This window comes from Grammomys surdaster, unplaced genomic scaffold, assembly GCF_004785775.1.
Source record: "Grammomys surdaster isolate TR1022 unplaced genomic scaffold, NIH_TR_1.0 344, whole genome shotgun sequence".
Taxonomy (NCBI): domain Eukaryota; kingdom Metazoa; phylum Chordata; class Mammalia; order Rodentia; family Muridae; genus Grammomys; species Grammomys surdaster.
The window spans coordinates 1-17984 of NW_021604763.1; the positions used below are offsets into that span (position 1 = coordinate 1).

Below are 17984 nucleotides of genomic sequence, written 5' to 3' on the forward strand. Positions count from 1 at the left end.
TACTAAGCAAGGTGATCCAAAATCAGGAAATTTTCATATATATGGCTTCTAGCCTATAACGTATGCATGTATATGTGGAAACAGCTATTAAGTGTGGGTACAGTATAACATTTAATGAGGAGACCAAGAAATGTGGTATTAAGTGATATTGTACATATAGAAAAGTACAGTAAACAGAATCCCACTAGGAAGAACTAACATCCTTTGGCTTCATATACTTTATTTTTTTAATTTTTTTGTTTGTTTGTCTGTTTGTTTGCTTGGTAGGTTGGTTGGGTTTTTTGGTTTTTCTTTTTCTTTTTTTTTTTTTACAGATTTATTTATTTATTTATTATATGTATTCACCATTGCTCTCTTCAGACACACCAGAAGAGGGCATCAGACCCCATTGCAGATGGTTGTGAGCCACCATGTGGTTGCTGAGAATTGAACTCAGGACCTCTGGAAGAGCAGCCAGTGCTCTTAACCACTGAGCCATCTCTCCATTCCCTTTGGCTTCATTTATAATTACGGCTTTTGTATCGTGGTCATGTATTACATGACAGACACTAAATTTATAGTTTTATTCTGACCTGCACTTTGGGGTCTTTCATAGACAACTTCAAGCCTTGACTCCAGTGGCCCAGTGATTCCTAAATAAAAAAAAAAAAACATTGTAAATGTCACGCCAATAATTAAATGGAGCTAATACTACTTATCAGCAAAGTCCAAATACAACACGGAAGTGAGGTCAGTTTTTGAGAATTACACTAGACTTCCTTTACTTCAGTCCATCACCCTTTAGGACCACAAGCCTCCCCATCGTCTTCTACATTTAGAACTGGGTGTAAGGATGGAGGCCTGCTGTGGAACTTTGTCAATGTGCAAGGATTGCTATTGCAAATGGGAGCAGCTGTGATCCCCTGAATAACACTGTGACAAGACTGGGCCAAATATTCACTCACTGGGGGATGAGGAGGGAGGAGACACAAGCAGCTATCAGCTGCTGGAGAGGGGACTCCTGTCTGACAGGGTAGTCACACTTAAGTTGCCCATGCTCCTGTAACCACCATCAGACTCACTGGTTCACCAACTTAAACTTGGGTGGAATGGTTGGTCTGTCATTAGTGCCATATCTGGGGTGAAGAGACATCTGTTCACATCTCCCCAGGAAAGTTCCTTAAGGCCAAAACTGCCAGAGTACAAATCAGCCTCCTTGCCTATTGACACTCCAGCTGCAGCCTAGCCAAGTGTCTCCTTTGACATCAACATGTGAATAACAGTATCTAGGAAGGCTTTAGTGTGACATCAACAAGTGAATAACATTATCTATTGAAGGCTTCAGTGTTAACAACCAAACAGACAAGCAAATGACCCATGTTTGTATTAAACATTAATTTCACTATTATGGGAAACAGATGGGTGAGGAGTGGATGAAGTCCTGAATGAGTGTGTGTTGTTGCCATGACCAGTCATGGCAAGGACCTCAGTGCCTACATGGATTCCCCAGATAAGGCCCAGAGGGATGGCAAACCCCTCCTCTGGTCCAAGTACCAGTGTTTGCAAATGGCTGGATAGGCGGTGTACGCAGAAACCATCAACCACAGCTCCTCCTCCAAGATGGTTACAGCCTGAGACTGCGCCCTCACAGAGACCTCCTACCAGTATTAGCTAAACCTGTCTCCTGGCTCAGCTATATACAATAGACTCACCTCCTCAATTCAGATGTATAAAATAATCATGCTGAGTTTCTGGGCTGTTGGTGGTGCTGAATCTCCATTAGAGAGCACAGCCCACCTAATTCCAGCTATACTCTCTTTTTTTAAATTGGCTATTTTATTTATTTACATTTCAAATGTTATCCCCTTTCCAGTTTCCCCTCAAGAAACCCTCTATCTCATTCTCCCTTCCCCTGCTTCTGTGAAGGTGCTCACCCACCCACCCATCCCCTCCTGCCTCCCTGCCCTGGCATTCCCCTACACTGGGGCATCAAGCCTTCCCAGGACCAAGTGCCTCTCCTCCCACTGACAACCTACAAGGCCATCCTCTGCTACATATGCGGCTGGAACCACGGGTCCCTCCATGTGGACTCTTTGGTTGGTGGTTTAGCTCCTGGGAGCTACAGGGAGTCTCGTTGGCTGATATTGTTGTTCTTCGTATGGTTCCAAACCCCTTCAGATCCTTCAGTCCTTTAACTCCTCCATTGGGGATCCTGGGCTCAGTCCATTGATTGGCTTAATTCCAGCTTTTCTTTATGTTTGTCTGTCTGGTTTTTCATTCCCTCACTTAGCCAGGCAGGGTGTGGCACACTGTCATCACTGACTGTCCTGTCTTTCTTCAGGTGGTTTACCTCAGGAACTTAATAGAAAAGCATCTAAAGGGACATTCACCAAGTGATTTTCAGGCCACAAACAAGTGATTCTTTCATCATGGTTAAAAACCCTCATTAGATTAATACCACCTCACTGTATACAAAACAATCTATAGTGTACAAAACTATTAAGCAGTCATTATATCTCAATTCATCTCCACATCACCTACCAATCACACTAGTCTCACCTCTTTGGTGGTTCCATCCTTGCCCTTCTTAGGGGGCACAGAGCACTGGCTGGGGCTGCTCCCAGGTGCCAGCCCTGTCCCAGACTTAGCTTCCATCTCCTCACTATCACAGTCTGATCTCTTTCTCTTCCTTTGTGTTGGGTTAGGGCTCTCTGCCACTTCCTCAAACTCTACAGTGTATGGATAAAGTTCATTCACCATGTGAAGAACCTGACCAGGCAGCAGCTTCATCTCTTGGTCCTTCCCAATGATGACCGAGTCAATGCTGGTGGGATTGACCCCCATCTGTGGATATACAATTGTAATGTAACCATAACAGCAACAATGCTATCGGTGATAGAGTTGCTACTACATTAACTGCTTACTCCACCTGACTATTATTCACCCCATCACTCCCCCATGACAGAGGAGCATTCATTAGCTGACACACACAGTCTAAAACAACATCATAAGAAAACTATCAAGGGCTGGGCGGTGGTGGCGCACGCCTTTAATCCCAGCACTTGGGAGGCAGAGACAGGTGGATTTCTGAGTTCGAGGCCAGCCTGGTCTACAGAGTGAGTTCCAGGACAACCAGGGCTACACAGGGCTACACAGAGAAACCATATCCCGAAAAACCAAAAAAAAAAAAAAAAGAAAACTATCAAGTATAAAACTGGAAAGATAAGTCACGAACACACATACCTGCTTAACTTTGACATATCCCTTGTTACACTCTGCTTTCAACTGTACTGAAAGAAATAAGAAAACTTTAAACACAGATGCAATCAAAACTGGGAACTCTGTTGTCCCCTAAGGACAACAAAGCTTGACTTCTCCAGGCAACCCCCTGCTGAGCCTGTTCTGCTTCTGCCTAGCCTACAAATCCCACCAATTTCTAATAGTTTCAAACCCTTCTATAAAATGTCAATCAGTGAGCTGGCCATGGTGGAAATAACAGACTTGGGAAGTAGAGTTAAGATCAGTTCAAGGACAGCCTTGGCTGCCTAGCCATGTGTGAGGTCAGTCTGGAATATGTAAGAATATCTTAACCATACACACACACACACACACACACACTATATTAGTGAACGTATTCTTTTACCTACTGCTAATAATTTGGCTGAAAACCTGGGTTGGTGAGGGGAAGTGGAGGCTGGAAAGGTGGCTCATTGGCTAATAGTACTTACTTGCTGCTGCTTTTCCCAAAGAATCTAAGTTTGGTTCCCAGCATTGGACAGCTCATTACCACCTTTGACCCCAGTTCCAGAGGAATCTGATGCCTCTGGCCTCCACAGGGGACTGAAGTCAAATATACCCACACAGACACACATATAATTTTAAAAATAATAAAAATAAATCAGAAAAATAAATGCTCAGTATCTTTCACTCTTTGAAGCTGGTTGCGGTAGCATACACCTTTAAATCCCAGCACTTATGAGGCAGAAGCAGGTGGATCTCTGTGAGTTAGAGACCAGCCTGGTCTACATAATGAGTTTCAGGACAGCCAGCGCTACATAGTGAGTCTCAAAAAAAAGAAAAAAGCTGTGATGTAGTTTTCATGAATCCCTATAGACCCCTAGCCAGCTCAGGACCACAGACTACCTAAAGGAGAAAAGCTCCTAGCTCATGATTAGATAAGATTCTACTGTTGGAGAGAAGGAAAAAACCTACCAAGAGGTGGGGCTGAAGCTAAAGTAGAAGAGGACTTGAGAGGGCTTCCCTTAGCAAGAGCTTCGGGGCAGGGAGTATCACCATCACGTGACTTCAGCAGAGAAAGAGGTAAAAGATATGATCTTGGAAAACAAAAGTTCAAGCTGGCCTGAAGGAATGGAAAGAATGTTCAAGAAAGCACTGCAGAACCCCAACTCTAAATCCATAACCTTAGGATTTACACTGAGCATGCCTACAGAGAGAGAGAGAGAGAGAGAGAGAGAGAGAGAGAGAGAGAGAGATTCCCTTTTAGCTTTTCCCATAAACCATTTGAAAGATGAGCTGGATACCACACTCTTAAAGAGAACTACCCTCTATGTGTGGCAGTGTGTAAAGGCTGACACCACCCCACTGTGACACAGATAGGGTTTTAGCTTGGAGATTCCAGAATTTACTTGTCTTTCTGCTCAATGGATAATACTGGACACAGCAGAGTACAAGACTCAATCTTGACATCCCAATGTAACAAGATGTCAGCCACTCATCCCTTATCTGAATCTGTCTTACGTGTTACTGCACTGTGAAGGCAGACTCCAGGATGACCCAGCCCAGGTGTTAGCTAAAAGAACCCAACTTATGAGCCTTGTTTTTAGAATACACCATGTCTTGGTTTTTCAGCAAGAACATCAGAAAATGTGTTTCTCTGGTCATAATTATCCTACATAACTAAACACAGTCATCTTCACATTGCTATGACCAGTTACCTTGCTGTCGGGAACATTTCTTATCTATGATCTTAGTCTCTGGGCTTCGACCAATCACAACAGCTTCCAAATGGGGAAGTTTGATTCGTTGGTGCTGGCTGTCCTGTCTCACCAACCAGCACACCCGCATCTTGGCTCTAAAAACAAAGCAGAATTACTGAAAACCAAATCACCCAGGCCACGCCCAGCCTCACCACATACAGGATGGTCACTGAGACAGGTGACTTCACCTCCCTAGTCCCAACTTCCTCACCTATAAAGTTGTGATAATGACAGGACTCGGGAGGCTGCTGAGGATTGATGCAGGTAGTATTTATCCCTACCAATCATGCTAAGCATTCAAACACTTGTTACACATTTGTTGCTACCCTATGCCAGGCATTAGGTTAAATGCAGAGTGTCCCTCAGAAGTGAGTAGAAGAATTGTCCCTGTAAGTTGAAGAGCCTGGAGTAGGGTGTGTGAGCAGACAATACATATACTAGTTACTGTGATAAGATACAAGCACTCTAAGAGAGTAACCAAACATGGCATTAGCCCAGTGACAAGACTGATCCTTGAGTGTACTAAAAAGGGTTTAATTTCAAGGAATCTAATACCCTGTCCTGACATCCATGGGCATTACACACATATGGTATATTTACATATATACAAACAAAACACTCTTAAAGAAAAAAACAACCCTAAAGAAAAAAAGTTCTTCATATCTCTGGTGTCTTTCTACGTATTAGGCTTCTCTCTCACATTCTCTTTTCTTTTTGTTTAGAGATGGGGAGAGCTAACTGAAGTCAGGGCTTTTCACATGCTAGGAAAGTGTTATTCCACTGAACTACATTCCTGGTCCTTAATTTTATTTGAGAGAGAATGTGTGTGCTTGTCAGTATGTACACCACATACATGCAATACCTGCAGAAGCCAGATCGTCAACTTCAGCATTGTGTGTGTGTGTGTGTCTGTCTGTCTGTTTGTCTGTCTGTGTGTCTGTGTGTTTGTGTGTAGTGTGCGTGTGGTGTGTGGTGTGTGTGTCTTACATTCACAAATCCAGAGCATTTTGGCTGGTGGTAGCAAGAAGCGTGCACCGCCAGCAGGGAGTTCAGAGCGGGTTAACAATTTACCACTTCAGTTCAAAGTTCTCTGTCAGTCAGAAAACACCTCCAAAACCACTAGGTCAGAGAAGGCCAGAGGCCAAGGGGGCTGAGCAGGAAGGACTAAAACAGGCATCTCAGGTTAAAGAGCAGACTTCTACAAGGTGAGCATGAGTCAAGAAGGCAGACTTGGCTGCACCAGATACACTGCCTCAAGAGTAGGGCAAAAGTAAGGAAAGAACACCAGGATGAGAGAGAAGCTAAGCTTCAACACAATCGGCAGGAGACAAAGCCAAGTTTTACATGTCGGAGTATGATGAAACAACAGAAGCCCAAGAATACCTAGCTAACAGCTATGTATAGGCAGAGGAGTGCAGGAAGCTCGGATCAGAGACTAATTCAGAAGCTGCTAATAAAATAGAGGTCAGAAAGTCCAAAAGACAGTTCAACAGGTCTCTGAGAGGAGCTGATATGAATATAAAGTCAGCTGTTCATCTAAGATCCTAAACCCAGGCCCAGTAGTGGTGGTACATCCCATTTATAATACTATGTTCCATGGGCATCTATTGGACCTGCTACAAATTGATAGATGGGCAGGTAATAGACAGGAAAGTGAAGCATGTCCTCACTGGGTATTGAGAAACAGGTCTTATGACTGACAAACAAGCCAGCAGACAGTGCAGCTTCTGAGTAGGAAGAGAGGATCCAATGAACAACTAGGAACATGGCAGCACAATGGAAATAGCACTCCTTTCTGCCACAAATATATAAACATTCCCTGAAGTTCTTAAGTTGTGATGTTCTGATATACTACTTCCTGGGAAGCTGATGCAGTTACTGTACAATGTTTACGCAACAAACCTTAAACAGCAGGTTGGCCCATTTGGGCCTCCAGACCCAATTTGTAGGAATTAATGACTGTAGAATACAAGAACATAGAAGGATGGGTGTTCCTTAACCTTAGCCAGACCCTCCAGTAAAATTCCATAAACTGCAAACATCATGACAGCAGACATCATGCCTACCTTAGCACTGTGACTTCCAGCATTTACTATCTAGCATACAACAAGTCTACAAAAATCAGCAAGCTTACAATAAAGGTCAACAGATAACTGATCAGATGATAACCCTACCAAAGTTCTCAAGGTCTTCCACCTTCTCTTTACTTCCTGCTCCTTCTTGGGTTGCTTGAGATAGGCTCTCACTATGTACCTCTGTCTGGCATAGAATTTATTATATAGACCAGGAAAGTTTTAAACCCACAGAGATGCACCTGCCTCTGCCTCTGAGTGTTTGAGATGAACAGGCGCTCAAACACACCCAGTTGGGTTCCTTATCTTAAATAGAAAGCCCCAAAACAGGAGCAGTTCATTCTATCATTCCCTCCCCCTTCTGCAATGGTCCCTTTGCTGACTACAGCACTGGACACTACTCCTTGATTAATTATGGTTGGTTGGTTCGTTTGTTTTTTTTTTTGTTTTTCTTTTTCCAGACAGAGTTTCTTTGTGTAACCTTGGCTGTTCTGAAATTAGGTCTATAGACAAGGCTGTCCTCAAACTCAGAGACTTACCTACCTCTGCCTCCTTCTGGGATTAAAATCATACACCACCACTGCCACTCAGCTATTTTTGATTCCTAGGTATCTTAGGGTTTCTCCATTGCTGTGAACAGACATCATGACCAAGGTAACTCTTACACAGAACAACATTTAATTAGGACTGGCTTACAGGTTCAGAGGTTCAGTCCATTATTATCAAGGTGAGAGCATGGCAGCATCCAGGCAGACATGGGGCTAGAGGAGCTGAATGTTCCACCTCTTGTTCTGAAGGCAGCTAGAAGACTGGCTTCCAGGCAACTAGGACAAGGGTCTTAAAGTCCACACCCACAGTGACATGCCTACTCCAACAAAGCCATACCTCCTATTAGAGCCACTCCCTGGGCCAAGCATATACAAAGCATCACATTAGGGAACCCAAATGATCTGACAAGTGACATGAGGCAAGAAATCTATCTTGAAGCACTGTTAGCACAAGAATTCTCTGCAACAATGGAAATGTTCTAAACCTTCAAGCTGCACTGATAACTGAGTTTCTGAAGGGCCATTAGCACAAGTAAGGAACTGAATCTCCAATTAATTCAAAGTTACACAAGTGACTAATGCCCAACACAGACTTGAATTTAAGACTCTCAGCTTCTAATTCCTCAGAGGTTACTTATTCACAGAACTGATCCCACTGGCCATCCTTCTCACTCCCCAGACATACATGCAGGCACCTTTACCTGCACATACATCCTTCAAGAATGCAGTATGGCTCCTGGAGAAGTTATTCTAAACATGATATTCTAATGCTGACTTATCCTTCTCTCCTTTCTAGAAACCCAAATCTTAGATTTCAGGTCTCATCTCCTTGGAGGCCAATGGAATCATCATCTTTATTGATACAACTTTCACAGCTCTCATAGCCTTGGGAACAGACTCTCCACTGTATCCCCTTCAAGAAACATGGAAGAAAGGTCTCTGGAGACTGCTGCTGGGCTGGTTTTGTATCCCAGGATCCCAGGTGTTCAGCATAACTTAGCCATTGAACTGATCATGGGGTTCTCAATAGAGGAGTCAGAGTGAAGACTGAAGGAGCTGAAAGGATTTGTGGCACCATGAGGAGAGCAACAATACCAACCAACCACAGCTCCCAGGGTCTAAACCACCAGCCTGGGAGCACTTAGGGGGGGGATCCAGGGCTTCAGCTGAATATGTAAGAGTGGAGGGCCCTGCTGGGCATAGGTGGAAGAAGAGAACCTTGACCTCATGAAGGCTGGATGCCCCAGGGGGTGGGAATTTTGAGGGTGGGGAGGTGGGGGGGGTAGATAGAGGTTACATCCACAGAGAAGAAGGAGGAGGGGTAAGGGGATAGGGGGTTCCTGGGTGGGTGGGGGATGGGGTAAGGGGACAACATAGGAAATGTAAATAAAACATCCAATAAAAAAAAATTAAAAAAAAAAAAAACAAACTACATTGCGGGGCTGGAGAGATGCCGTAGTGGTTAAGAACACTGACTGCTCTTCCAGAGGAGCCAGGTTCAATTCCCAGCACCCACGTGGCAGCTAACAACTGTCTGTAGCTCCAGTTCCAAGAGGATCCAACACTTTCTTCTGGGTCCCCATGGGCTGCATGCACATGGTACACAGTCATACATGCAGACAAACACTCATACGCAAAATAAAAATGTAAATGTTTTAAAACATTCTACACGGTGGGGACTATGCTAAATGTCTCATTTATAATACCGCACCTTCACTAGGGAAAATTAAGGAAGAGACAAATAAGTACCATGTCAGGCAAACCAAGACTGTATGCCAGTTAGAATTTGAACTCTCTCCAAACAATAGGTTCTTAACCACTACACGATCTTGTTTGGGGGCTCACCCATTCATTCACTCAAGATTATTTATGCCTACTACGTGCTTCATGCTATTCTAGCATTGGAAATCAAGAGCTAATACATATGTCCTCCTTTCAAAAGCCTTCAATCTCATAGAAGACCCAGAAATAATTATAATCAGTAGGGTATGATTTGTCTGTAGAAAGAGTATTATGGAAATACAAACCCTTAGTACCATGTGAAGAAAAGTTTTCTAAAGAGGGGATAGGTGTTTGAGGCTAATAAACTTGATTAATTTGGTAGGATTAGGCAGCCTATTTGAGCAACAAGAACCAGAAAATGGAATTAGGAAGTCATTTCTGGGCAAAGAGAACTAGAGAGGCAAACACAAACCCATGGCACATTGAGCATGGGGAAGCACTAAGTGTTAATGGCCTAAAGCCGAAGACAGTAAAGGGACTAGAGACCCAAACAAGGTCCAGATAAAACCCCATGTGACTGGCTGACAAGCTGAAAATGTGTACATTTTAATAGGTTTTGTAATTCAGTAGGTACGGAATGCTTGCTGAAAGAACAGGGAATCAGGGACAGATATACCAGCAAACAAGTCGGTAACAACCAAGCAGGAATTGGACAAAGATTTCCTTACAAAGATCATCTTGGAAAAAAGTATAAAAACCAAATATGCATTTCTTTCCCACAAACAATTCTGTATAAAGATTTCTTTGACGGAGGCCTGTAGTCTCAGTACTAAGGAGGCACAGCCAGGATATCCAGAAGTTTGAGGTCAGACTCTACATACTGTAACCCACCTTGAAAAAGAAAAAAATTGTCCAAGCCCGGTGGCAAAAGCCTGTAGCCCATCACTGGAAGGTAGGGACAGGATGATCAGGAATCTGAGGCCAGCTGGGCTACATGAGATTTCTCAAATTAAGTGGGGAGGCAGGGACTCTTAAGAAATCCCTAATATTTGTCGATTTCTCAAAAGTAATTTCCCATCAATTCCAAATAGATGTAATTTCAAAAACCCCTGCTTTGTTGAATCAAGTCTCTGCACTGTATGAGAAAGGCCTTACTGCTTCCGGCATTCTTAAGGCCCGCTGAGAACACTGCTAGGGCACCTCAAGTTACTCTTGGAAAGCGTTTCTGGCAGAAACACTTTCCCGTCAGGCTGAACAACCCCGTTGGCATGGACACTGTCCACTCTTATCTGTAAATCTTTTCATGCTGATCTTGCAGCCAACTAAGTTCTGGAAGTCGGGTGGGGGGGGGGGGGGGGGGAGTGAGACAGGCCGGAACGACGCGGCGGAAACCAAAACTCTGAAACACGCCCACCTGAGCAGGAGGAAAGGGTGGAGCCTAGTCCACCCAGAAGAAGGAAACATCGAACTCCACCCTCAAGGTCACCGCTCCGGGTTAGCAGCCCGGGCCTCTGCTCGCTTCTAAATCAACCAGCTACGAAGGCAAGCGGACCACTAGCTTACCTCGACCGCAGAAATCCACAAGCCTCCACGTTACTCCACTGCGCCTCGGCGCTTCCGGTGCTGAAAGATGACGTCAAAAATTACTGCCTAGCAACCGATGACGATTCAAGTATCTTTTCGAGAATTGGCTGAAACGTTCCCTCGCCAGATAGAAAAGTGGTCGTAGCAGCGAGTTGTTACCCGGGAAGACAACTCCTTTTCCTTCTCTGAGGCATCTAGCTATCACAGCCTTCAAGTATCTAAATCCAGAGAGATATCTGACAGCAATCTTCTGTGGCTTATCTACGCAGCCATGTCGTCTCTTAGCACTTCCTCCTCAGGAAGCTTGCACTATGTTAAAGCCATCATTAAAGGGAAGGAACGAGGTTGGAAGTAGTGAGACAAATTCATTCTGTAGCCCAAATTGGCCTTAAACTCGCGAGAATCTCCTCTTGCCTTAGATTCCCCAGTGCTGAGATTGCAGGTGTTAGCTACCAAACACAGCTTTGAAGACATCGTTTCAGCTACAGGTTGGAGTGCCTTACCACCAACGTTCAAATTACATCTTTCTTTCTATAAGGAAAAAAAAAAAAAAGACTGAAGAGAGAGACAGAGGAACCCTGCTAAGATTTTTTTTTTTTATGATGTCTTCACTAAATGAACTGAGGGCAATCAGCAAGGCAGGAGGTTGGGATGACATATTTGTACTGATTTTTATAGCAATTCCAGGACGTTCCCTAAAAGTCCTGTATTGTAAATCACCAAAGACTTCTTGGCAGATGAAAGAATTCCTATCTCGTGAGTAAAATTAGAGTGTAGAATCTGAAACGCAGTAGAAACTGAGCCCTATGGAGTCCCTTTTTTTTTGGGGGGGGGAGTAGTTAGACAAGGATTCACTGTGCCCTAGACTAATCTCAAACTCAAGATCCCCTTGCCTCTACCTCTGAAATACTGGGATCACAGGCCTGCACCCCCATTCTCAACTAGGAGCTTTTTTGTTTCTTGATCAAATGGGTTACTATAGTTTTCCTGTTGAAAAGCAGGCTCCACTCTCTGATGGAGCTGACAAGACAGGATGGGAGGATGTCCCTGGGAACAAGGGAAAGACGTGCTTTTGTTTGGCAGAGAAGGTGCTGGTGTATGTTAGGATCAGAGCAGGAAGGGAGGAGGCGTCTCAAGTCGTACCAGCCTCAAGACTGAGAATATGGTCCGTAACTGCTTCAGATACCGAGGCAGATCTGGTGACCTGACAGTTTGCGTTTTCCCTCAGGATTAGGCCTCTTAGCCAAGGCTTCTACGCAGTCTCCATTGTGTCTCTTACAACTAAAAATTAAACTAGGTCATTTGTACAAAATTGGACAGAGTTTTCCTAGCTACTGTATTAGATCTAATCCATTGTCTGCAGTGCACTGACCAGAAAAGCAAGGTTGTTTGGAACAATGCACTATTAAGGGCATGGCAGGCACTTAAGACATTCACTGGGGTTCACATTGTTAGGAGACTGTGCACCAAAAGTTTTCCAGCTTCTCTATGAATCAAACAACTACTAATTTTTGTCTTCCTAAAGCCCCACTATTCTGCTCTTAGCTTCCATGGGTTTGACCAGTCTGGAAATAACATTTAAGTAAAATCATGTAGTGTTGGTTTTTGTAACTAATTTATTTCACTTAGCTTGGTGTCAAGTTTCATCTACAACGTGACACATGTCAAAAGTTCCTTTTTTAAGGCTAATGCTTTTCTTTGCGTTTTTATTTATTTATATATTCTTTCTTTTTAATTTATTGATTTGTAATCTGTATGAGTGTTTTGCATGCATGTATGTCTGTATACCGTGTGTATACCTGGTTCCTGAGGAGGCCAGCAGAAAGCAGATCCCTGGGACTGGAGTTATAAGAGATTGTGAAGTGGGAATAGAACCCAGATCTTCTGCAGGAATAACCAGTGTTCCTACTGATCCATCTCTCCAACCCCCATATTATTATTTCTTGTTTGTCTGTTCACCCCATTTCTTTTTTTTTTTTTTTTTTTTTTGGTTTTTCGAGACAGGGTCTCTCTGTGTAGTCCTGGCTGTCCTAGAACTCACTCTGTAGACCAGGCTGGCCTCGAACTCAGAAATCCACCTGCCTCTGCCTCCCAAGTGCTAGGATTAAAGGCGTGCGCCACCACTGCCCGGCTTCACCCCATTTCTTAAAGACAGGGTCAAGACTGCCCTTATAAGATGACCATAAATTCTTGATCCTCCTGCTTTGGTTTGTTGTTGTTGTTGTTGTTTTGAGACAGGGCCTCACTATGTAGCTCTGGCTGACTAGAAACTTTTTATGTAGACCAATGTGGCCTTGAACTCACAAAGTAAATTCTGGCTCTTGAGTACTGGGATTAAAGACAAGCATCACCACCCCCAATTTTGCTTCAGTTTCCCAAATGCTGGGATTACAGACAACTAGTGATGGATTTTTGGGTTGTTCCTGTCTTTTGACTATTGTAAATATTGCTACATTTATGAACATGGATGTTCAAAACATCAAGATCTGCCTTCAGATACTTTAGGAAGCAGAATCCTTGAGTTACATTGTGTGGATGTGTGTGTGTGTGTGTGTGTGTGTGTGGCGTACGCTTGTCTGTGCAAGTGAATATATAGGCCAGAAGACAATATCAACTGTCTCCTTCACTCTCCACCTTAATTTTTGTTTTGTTTTGTTTCTTTTTGTTGTTGTCTTTGTTTTCTGAGACAGGATTTCTCTGGGTAGCCCTGGCTGTTCTGGAACTCACTTTGTAGACCAGGCTGGCCTCGAACTCACAGAGATCTACCTGCCTCTGCTGTGCTTAGAGGGCAGTGACCATGCCAGGCATCCACCTTGATTTTTAAGATGGTATCTTTCACTGAACCTGGAGCTCACCAGTTAGGTTAAATTAGCCCATAAGGTCCAGAATCATCCTGTCTGCCTCCCCAGCACTGACATTATAGGCACAAGCTACCACACTGGGCTCTTACATGGGTGCTGGAGATCTAAACTTAGGTGCTGGGGCCTCTGGGACAAGCACTTTGCCAAATGAGCCATCTCCCAGCCCTGGTCATTTTATTTTGAATACTTTGAAAGCTTCCATACTGCTTTCCATGGCAGCTGCATGGTTTTACATTCCCCTAACAGTGCCCAGACACAGTGTTTCTGTGTGCTTGCCAACACTTGTTATTTGTAGCTGTTTTTGTTGTTGAAAGCAGCTACCCAGGGGCTGGAGAGATGGCTCAGCGGTTAAGAGCACTGACTGCTCTTCCAGAGGTCCTGAGTTCAAATCCCAGCAACCACATGGTGGCTCACAGCCATCCATAATGAGATTGGATGCCCTTTTCTGGTGTGTCTGAAGACAGCTACAGTATATTCATAAATAAAGTAAATAAATAAATCTTTAAAAAAAAAAGCAAGCAGCCACCCACAATGGTTTTGATTTACAATTCCCTGGTGGTTTAGGAATGGTGTTCTTTTTGTGTGATTATTTTTCCAGTTATGTGTCTTCTTTGGAGAAATGTCAAAATCTTTTGGCCATCTTAAAATCAACTTACTGGTATTTATGTCGTGTTGTTGGAGTTGGGGCAGGGAGGAGCTTGGTGATATATAACTCGGTGGTAGAGCATTTGCCAAGAATATGCGAAGCCCTGGGTTCAAGCCACAGAAGCACATACAGAACCATAGGGCTTTTTCTGTGCTCTAAGTGTGGCTCTTTGCTTCAGCTGGCCAGCATTCCTGCCCGTTTCTCAGGTCCCCTTTTCAGTAAGTTAACTGTGACCTTAGATGTGCAGAAGCTTTTTATCTTGTGTTTAACTTGCCTGCTTGTAATCTTGCTGCCTTTGCTTTTGGTGTCAAGTCTAAAAGATCATTGCCAGATATGCCTTGAAGTTCTGTGCTCCCTTCTAAGGACTTTGGCTCAGTTTGTGTTTGTTTTTATACTGCATAAAGCAGAATTCCCGAATCTCTCCCTGTGATTATCATGTTCCCAACACCATTTGCTGAAAAGACTATTCTCTCATCATTAATCTTGTCATCCTTTTTAGAAATGCACTCGATCACTCGATCGTGTATTCTAGGTTCTGGTCTGTCTCCTTTATGTAGATGTGTCTGTATGCTTACTCAAGAATCACACAGTTTTCATTGCTACCTCTTTGTAAAGATGTCTGAAATCAGTAAGTATGAGATCTCTAAACTTGTTGTTCAAATTGTTTTCCCTGTTTTTACTCTGGATTTTGCTGTTTTGGTCAAACAGAGATGAAAATCAGTTTTGTGCTTTTTTTTTTTTTTTTGGTTTGGTTTTTCGAGACAGGATTTCTCTGTATAGCCCTGGCTGTCCTGGAACTCACTCTGTAGACCAGCCTGGCCCCGAACTCAGAAATCCACCTATCTCTGCCTCCCAAGTGCTGGGATTAAAGGTGTGAGCCACCACCACCCAGCTAGTTTTGTGGTCTCTTAAAAACAAGTCAATAAATCTAGCAAATTCTGGTGATTCACAACATCTGAATTAGCACTGGCTGCACTCAACTATTGATGAATTGGCTGTTTCTGTGAGAGATTAAAGATCATCTTTGAGACTTTGGGAAACTACAAGACTCCAGGTCTAAGGGAAAGATAGTTGCAGCCAGAGGCGGTGATCCACTGGTCCACAGACTTGCTCCAAAAAAAAAAGTAGAGAGTTCTGAGAGAGTCCAGCTAGGAAACTGTATTTTGTTTTGGTATTTGGGGAGGCTATGCTAAGATTCTCCAGAGAAACAATAAAGAGGAGACGATTAGGAGGACAGTGAAGACAGATCCATCTCTTGCTAAGTGTAATGGTATACGCCTGTTACACCAGCACTCAGGGCAGAAGCAGGAGCATGATGAGTTCAAGGCCTGATGTGGCCTTCTTAGGTAAAGCCTAGCCAGAGCTACAAAGTGAAATAATGGTTCAAACAAATAGGGAACAGATCTGGGGGTGTGACAGAGAGGTGCCAAGTATGTGATAGGCTCTAGGCCTTAGGGGAAGGGGTGAGAGAAAAGGAGCACAATACCTACAAAGAGTCTATAGTGGGACTTTTAGCCAAGTCAGAAGTCAAGGGAGCTGAGAGTGCAGTGGAGTTGTTAGTAGGAAGCAAATGGTCAGATCTGAGCAAGGGTCAGAGATCCAGCAGTAGATGACTTAGGAACTGTATGTGAGCTCATCATTCAGTAAACACAATAAAACTGGGAAGGGGCTGGGGAGATGGTTAAACAAAGTGCTTGCTGTGCAAGCATAAAGCCTAGATCCTGGATCCCAAAGCCTGGTGATTGTGGCAGCCCACCTGTATGTAATTCCAGTGGGTAGAAGCAGAAACCGGATCCCCAAAGCAAACTGACTGGTAGGACAAGCTATACTAGTCAGCTCTGAGCTCAATACAGAGACCTTCCTTACCCTGTTTATAAGGTGGAGAGTCATCAGTGAAGATACTGAGGCCAATGTTTACATATCAACATGAATACACACATGTACACACACATTTAAAAAAGAAAAAAATACCTCTGGAGAGTCATCTGGGGATGTCTGGGTTTGCTTTCTATTGCTGCAATAAACAACATAACTAAAGCAACTTTTGGAGAAAATTGTTCATTTCAGTTTATAGCTTTTGGTCCATCATGCAGGGAAGGCAGGGCAGAAACTCAAGGTAGGAACTCTAGAGGCAGGAATTGAAGCGAGACCATGGAGGAATGCTACTTACTGGCTTGTTCTCCTTGGCTTACTCAGCCACTTTTCTTAGACAACCATAACATCAAATCATCAAAATTAGCTAATACAATTATCTGATAGTAACGGACCAAAACCTACTGAGACAAATTTATATAGAGATTTCATATATCCAAAAACAGCTCTGTAAAAGATGGGATTTGTCTGCAAGCTTCCTCTGGCTCCAGGGATCCTCTCTGACCACATACATATTAGAAATGAGAGGATTTCTATCCCTCAGATCAATAATGAAAATGTCATGAAGACATGGATGAGCATTTCCTTGCCTCATAGGATAATGTTGAAGCCTGTAGCATACTGTGTCTCAGAACACCCAGCTCTCAACAGATGTTATCTACACATTTACCCAGCCTGTGGACCTTTCTTCCCATCTCTGCCTCATTTCTTTTCTTTTTTGGCATGTCTTGGCATCATCTCCAAACTCCACATACTCAAATCCTCACATGAATATCTGCTTGTGGAAAAATCCAACCTGAGGTGATCCTCCTGACCAGTCTCTAATGGTGGTGTTTTATCTTCTTAGACAATAACTCCTACTGCTTCCCAGCTATTTTATGACACAACACAAAGATAAAAATATAAAGTTTATAGAACACACTGTGTGGGGTGTGGTGGTGCATGCTTGTCACCCTAACACGTGGAAAATAGAGGCAGGTGGACCCGAGGCTCAAGGACAGCCTAAGCTACATGAGACCCTGTCTTAAAAATTAAAAGAGAAAAACAAACAAAAACAGGCTTGGTATCAGACAGTGTTAGTCCCAGCACTCGGGAGGCAGACACTGGAAGATCCCCGAGTTTGAGGCCAGCCTCAAACTACAGAGTGAGTTCCAGGACAGCCAGGGCTACACAGAGAAACCCTGTCATGAAAAACAAACAACAACAATACCTGGAGTAAGTTTAAGGGGACTTGGGAAAGTCTTTGAGGAATTTCTGTGACATGTTTTCATTATAATTGCAGTAACGACTTTTAAAACATAGGAGTTAGGAGCGGATATATTTCAGTGGCACAGAATTTTCCTAGCATGCGCAAGGCCCCATGTTTGATCCCTGGCCCCAATAAATAGATACTTGACAAGCTAATACTGATTTGGCCAAATAACAAAACATTGAAGTTTTATGAGAAACTTGTTCTAGAGAATATGCTCTTCATGATGAAGTGATGACAGGCCTTATGACTTCATTTTCGTGATAACATTCTCGAACCTCTGGCTGTTGTATCTGTGCTTGGTACAGATTCGGTAGAGAGTTTCCGTCCTATAAACATGATGTGTTCACAAACTGTACCCTACAATTAATCTCCCTTAAAGGACGCCACCTACCATTACATTTATTGTCTTCAACTCCTGCTTTTAGGACTGGCGACCACCTCCCTACGTGGG

At 43.5% G+C, this 17984-nt stretch overlaps 1 protein-coding gene across 1 annotated transcript; it reads right to left on the reverse strand.

The window, feature by feature from the left end:
* Window positions 1–572: 572 nt before the first annotated feature.
* Window positions 573–10827, reverse strand: Aptx (aprataxin; the record flags this gene model as incomplete). The annotated part of the gene is made up of 5 exons (XM_028779050.1): window positions 10733–10827; window positions 4935–5071; window positions 3223–3269; window positions 2539–2823; window positions 573–632 (listed from the first exon to the last, which is right to left on the reverse strand). Coding segments are annotated over exons 1-5 (579 nt in total), but the record flags the coding sequence as incomplete, so codon positions are not given.
* Between the last annotated feature and the right edge of the window lie 7157 nt (window positions 10828–17984).